At 32.7% G+C, this 5,298-nt stretch overlaps 1 protein-coding gene across 1 annotated transcript; it reads right to left on the reverse strand.

Annotated features, from left to right (window-relative positions):
• Positions 1-278: 278 nt before the first annotated feature.
• On the reverse strand, positions 279-2,920 carry LOC111881740 (uncharacterized). The gene is made up of 4 exons (XM_023878133.3): positions 2,591-2,920; positions 1,957-2,185; positions 1,599-1,748; positions 279-961 (listed from the first exon to the last, which is right to left on the reverse strand). Exons 1-4 carry the CDS (start codon positions 2,807-2,809, stop codon positions 303-305), a joined length of 1,257 nt encoding a protein of 418 aa, XP_023733901.1. The 5' UTR covers positions 2,810-2,920; the 3' UTR covers positions 279-302.
• Positions 2,921-5,298: the final 2,378 nt, after the last annotated feature.

Below are 5,298 nucleotides of genomic sequence, written 5' to 3' on the forward strand. Positions count from 1 at the left end.
GGGGTTGGTTTATATAAAAATATTACATGTGCACATCCTTTCAATGCATAAATTAACACAAAGAAAAATATGATAAATAATTTCATAATTACTCACACAATATTTTCAATTCATATATTAACACTTTAAAACTTCTGAAAAAGTACAAGGGAAACTTAGCTAAACTTTATCAAAATTTCGAAGAATATCCTATTATCTTAACCCCTAAGAATTCAAATCTCAATAGACATAAACAATATAACCAACACATGTCATGTCAGGGTTGCTGGAAGAATAACTTGTAACATAATCAGTAAAATGAATTATTCAACGAATATTAAACCTCTCTTCACATATTGTAAACAAGAAAACGGCAAATCAAGAACATTCTCAACAACCAAAGATTTCGACACAAGACTATTCAAAACCACATCACGCGTACAATCCTTAAAACTCTTACTAACCACAAGAGACGCATTACAAACCCACGGAACATGAACCGTAAACGCCACACCAACACCATCACCATCTACCACCATCTTCTTATACGCCTTACACACTTGAGACACATACTTACCCATCGGAATCACCGATTCCGATTCCGATACCTCCACCATATCAACATCGGAATGAAGATTCACCACGCAAGTCCCATGCTTAGGGTGAAGCCGTTCCCCTAGGGTTTTGAGAAATACGGAATCCGGGTCCCACAATTTATGTGGGAATATGTCGTCGCCGTCGTAGGCGTCTATGAAGATCATGTCGTAAATGTTGGCTGTGTTTGTGATGAAGTGTTCGGCGTCGGAATGGAATAGGAGTAGCCGCTCGTGAATTCCTTTCCAGAGTATTTCGTCTGTAAGAGATGGTTTTGAGTGTGTGCGGGCCCCGGATTGGGTCATGGTGGAGTAGGATGGAAAGCCCATTGCTTGGGTTGATGCGGATATGACTACGGGGTCGATTTCTACTATGTGGATTGTGGCTCCTGAAAAAAGAAAATTATATATGGAATTGATATGTTGGAATGGAATTAGGGTTTCCTTTGTGTATTTTTGTTTGGTTTATAAATCTGTCAAAGAATTGCTTTTTATTAATTTTTTTTGTAAATTGTTTGTTTTAGACATACATATAATTATAAAACAAGTAAAATGAACTTACAAGGCGTACAAGAAGGGCAAAATGGACATCTCACATGGGCATAACGACCAAAAAGAAATGGCAACCGCGTAAAGGACGAAAAGGATTATAGAAACTTTTTAGGGATGAAGAATATTAAAAGATTCTTTGTGAGGACGATATCCGTAACTTTCAATAAAGCAAGGGTCAAAAAGTGTAACTTACCTCTATAAAATTTGTCTATAAACTTTTTTTGCAAATACTAGTTTTTACAAGATATAAAACTATTTCATACAGGATAGTAATACAAATTACAAAATTTCAAGATTTAGCCATTTAGGAAGATAGGAATTCAATTCCATAACTTAATGAATGGAAAGTTGAATTTCTAAATGCCAATGGAGTTCAATTCCATACTCATTTGCAACCAAACACCGGAATGGAATTGATTAGCAAGTCTGAAAGCAAAATGTATCAAGTGATATTTACATATCTAATAATCTAACCTGGAATTTTGTAAGCCAAGAATAATGGTAAGCTTCCACCACCATGACCAATGCATAAAATCTTCATATTATTCTTTCCATTTACAACACTTTCCAAATCATAATTACATGAGAGAGAAGCCAATCCAGCAGATACCATACTCTTTAGATCTGAACAAATACATAAAGATTAAAGTAAAATTTACAAATATGACCATAGAAAGTTAGAATGTGTTATCAAACAAGTTTTTTTTTTTTTCATTCCACTGGAAAGAAAAAGAACCATTCCATTCCTTCCCCAACTCCATCATACCAAACACTACCTAAGGAAAAAGATTCGCATGAATTAAAAGGTAGTTTTGATTTTGAAGAAACTTACATGGAACAGCTAAACAATGTGGCTCCTGCCTTAAGAAGATAGATCCAGGATCTTGTTGATTATAAGCAGCCATTACTTTAACTGTGCTTTGTCGAGTATCATCATTAAACCGAAGGGTACGCCATTGATACCCAAGAATTTTGAAAGATGCTTTCTGTTCATCTCTTGGATGCAACTCTGCATACCTTTGTGAAAGCCAAGTTTCAGTTTTGTGCCAGTTTCTTTCATACTGTATCAAATTAGAGCAAATGAATGATTTGAGCAAAAGAATTAGACACCACTATAACACATGACTAGACATTTTAATGGGTGGATTGCATTGAAAACACAGTGTATTTCGATTACAAATTAACAATAGATGTTGGTTTTGTAGCAAACAATACTGAAATCACTTTATTAGCAATACTTGATATGAAGCTTAATGTCCATATCATTTTCTGATTAAAGGGGGTCAAATTTGGAGTTTAAAAGTAAGCATTGAAATCCGAAATCAAAAGTAGCTCATTTTTGGGGGATCAGAGTAAACATAACTCTAAGCAGGGGTGATATTCACTAACTGATTCATTTAACGGCTTCATAGCTATGATCAGATGTAATATGGCGCTTATAGTATGAAAAGAGAGTGAGAATATACTGGTCTGGAAGAATGAGAAGCTACGACAGAAACGACACCGTTTCCCTTGTCGGAAACAGAGCGGAAGACAGTGTTTTCGTCGGAATCGCCGTTGCCCCACCATTCCGATGCATAAAACCAATCGCCTTCGTCTACAATACGACGCGGATTTGTGGTAATCAGCCTCCGAAGGTGGCTTGATGCTAAGGACAGTCTACTTCTTTTCAAAATCACCATCATGCATCCCACACCATTGGCTACAGTCTAGTAACCGGTGGAATTTAGGGCAAATGATAAACCCTAAAACCCCGACGAAGGTGGCGATCCTTTGAAATCATGGCACGAGAGGGGTAGTTTAGTGTGGTTAAAACATTTTAAGGTACATTTTCTACTATTTTTTGTCCGGTTAAAACCTAAAGATTCAATATTCAATTCTGTACGGATAATGACTTGAAAGGGTAAGGAACTTTCAATTTTGTTCATATTTAGTCACTAAATTTTTTTTCGTTATTTATTCGCCACTGAACTATTGAAATTGTTCATATTTTACCCTTATGGCCGCTCGGTTGTTACCGGTCGTAAGGGTAAAATGTGAACAGTTTCAATAGTTCAGTGGCAAATAGATAACGAAAAAAATTTAGTGACTAAATGTGAACAAAATTGAAAGTCCATTACCCTTTCAAGTCATTATCCCTAATTTAAGGTAAAATATGAACAGTTTCAATAGTTCAGTGGCAAATTGATAACGAAAAAAAAATTACTGACTAATTGTGAACAAAGTCAAAAGTTCGTTTCCCTCTAAAAAAGTTCAATGACTACATGCGAACAAACTTCCTCTTGTATTATGTTTTAGAAAATTATTTTTTTTTTTGTTAAATTTTAACAATATTTGTTGATGAAGAAATCTAATTCATATACATCTATTTGAAGTGAAATAATTACCACCTAAAATGTTTGTACACAACAAAAAATTTCATACATAACAATTTATGTTTTAAAATATTATATTGTATATTTCTATTAAACATAAAATATTATGTATTAATAAAAACTATTGTGTACGAATCCCTTTCTTTAATGATTTTTTTGTTATTTTTTTTGTTTTTAGTATATTTTAATAAATACATGGTGTTATTATTTTGTTTGTATTATCCTTATGTTTTTTTATTTATTTTTCATTATTTTTAATAAATACATATTATTATTATTATTATTATTAAAAATATATTTTTTATGTTTGAATTATTTTTGTGTTATTTTTATTTTCATTTATACTATCAGTGTGTTGCTTTTTTTCGTTATGACTATCCATGTATTGTTTTTCCGTTCCGACTATCTCTATGTTATTTTTCTATTTGGACTATTCACATATTTTTATTTTATTAATTCACGTTATCTGTGTGTTATTTTTTCATTAAGACTATCATTGTGTTATTTTTTTCATCCAGACTATTAAATAACATTTAATCAAATCAATTTTTTAAAATAATAATAATAATAATAATAATAATAGACAACAAAAAGACAAAAGACAAAAAACAACAAAAAGACAAAAGACAAAAAACAACAAAAAGACAAAATATAACAAATTACTTCAAATTCTTTAAAAAAAAAAAAACAAAAAAAAAAAAAAAAAAAAAAACAAAAAACTACTTACCACAAGAATAGCCTTCATTGTTGACCCATTGACACATCCATGTCCGTAATTGTAAATGATGATTAAGCAAAAACTGGCAATTGTTTAATGATTGTTTGTTGATGAAGATAGTTTAAAGGTAAAAAATCTAAACAGCATTTTAATAACAAAATTGTTAACGTGTTATGCCCTTAGACTAACATACTTCCTTCTTTTACTATTTGTAATAATGTATTTTGGGTTAAAATCGTCAAGTAACAACATAGCTTCACCCTGTTTGCATCTATACTGTCACACCCCTAAACCAGAATGGCGGAAACGTTCGGGGGCGAAGAACGTCATGTCAAGTATTACAACACATGCATTATAGTAATCAAAGTACAACAACCATCGCATTAATAATGTATAAGTTTTTAAATAAGTGTTCAAATATTAGATATTCGACATCAACGGTAGATATAGTAAAAGACAAAAGACGTAGCGCGGCACTAGGCTGTCTTCTCAAAAGCTCCGGGAGAATACATGTCTACTGGATTCCTGAGAATACAAGTTATTTTGAAAGAGTAGATCAGCATTTAAGCTGATGAGTTCATCAGCATTTTTGTTATAAAAAGTATACTTTAACACCCCGCTCCCGAGTTCAACTTAAAGAGAGAAAAGAAAGGAAATGAGAGGAAAGCAAGAGAGAATGGTGCTCCCGAGTTTCATTAAAGGAAGGAAGTGGAAGGAAATGGAAGGAAAACTTTCCCTCCTACCTTTCCTCCCGATTTGGGAGGATTTGAAAAGAAAGAACAAAATGTTTAACTTTCCTTCCATTTCTCTCCGACTCGGGAGCACAAATGACAATTTTTTTTCCTTTCTTTTCTCTTCTTTTCTCTCCTTACTTTCTTTTCTCTTCTCTTCTTTTCTTTGCTATAACTCGGGAGCGGGGTGTAAGTTCTTTTGGAAAGGTTCACTTGTTCCTCCACAAAATCCTATATTTTCTGATGTGATGAGAGATAAGTAAAAATGAGTCTTATAATTCCTTTTACGAGTACTTAATGAATACAAGTTATATATAATCCAGATCAAACAGAAAATTGATTGTGTGAAT

This window comes from Lactuca sativa, chromosome 2 (genome assembly GCF_002870075.4).
Source record: "Lactuca sativa cultivar Salinas chromosome 2, Lsat_Salinas_v11, whole genome shotgun sequence".
Taxonomy (NCBI): Eukaryota; Viridiplantae; Streptophyta; class Magnoliopsida; order Asterales; family Asteraceae; genus Lactuca; species Lactuca sativa.

Coding starts and splice junctions, on each gene's coding strand:
- LOC111881740 (XM_023878133.3), bottom strand. CDS start 2,809: ATGATGGTGATTTTGAAAAGAAGTAGACTGTCCTTAGCATCAAGCCAC. Junction 2,186..2,590: donor CTTCTCATTCTTCCAGACCA/GTATATTCTCAC, acceptor AATTTGATACAG/TATGAAAGAAACTGGCACAA. Junction 1,749..1,956: donor ACATTGTTTAGCTGTTCCAT/GTAAGTTTCTTC, acceptor GTATTTGTTCAG/ATCTAAAGAGTATGGTATCT.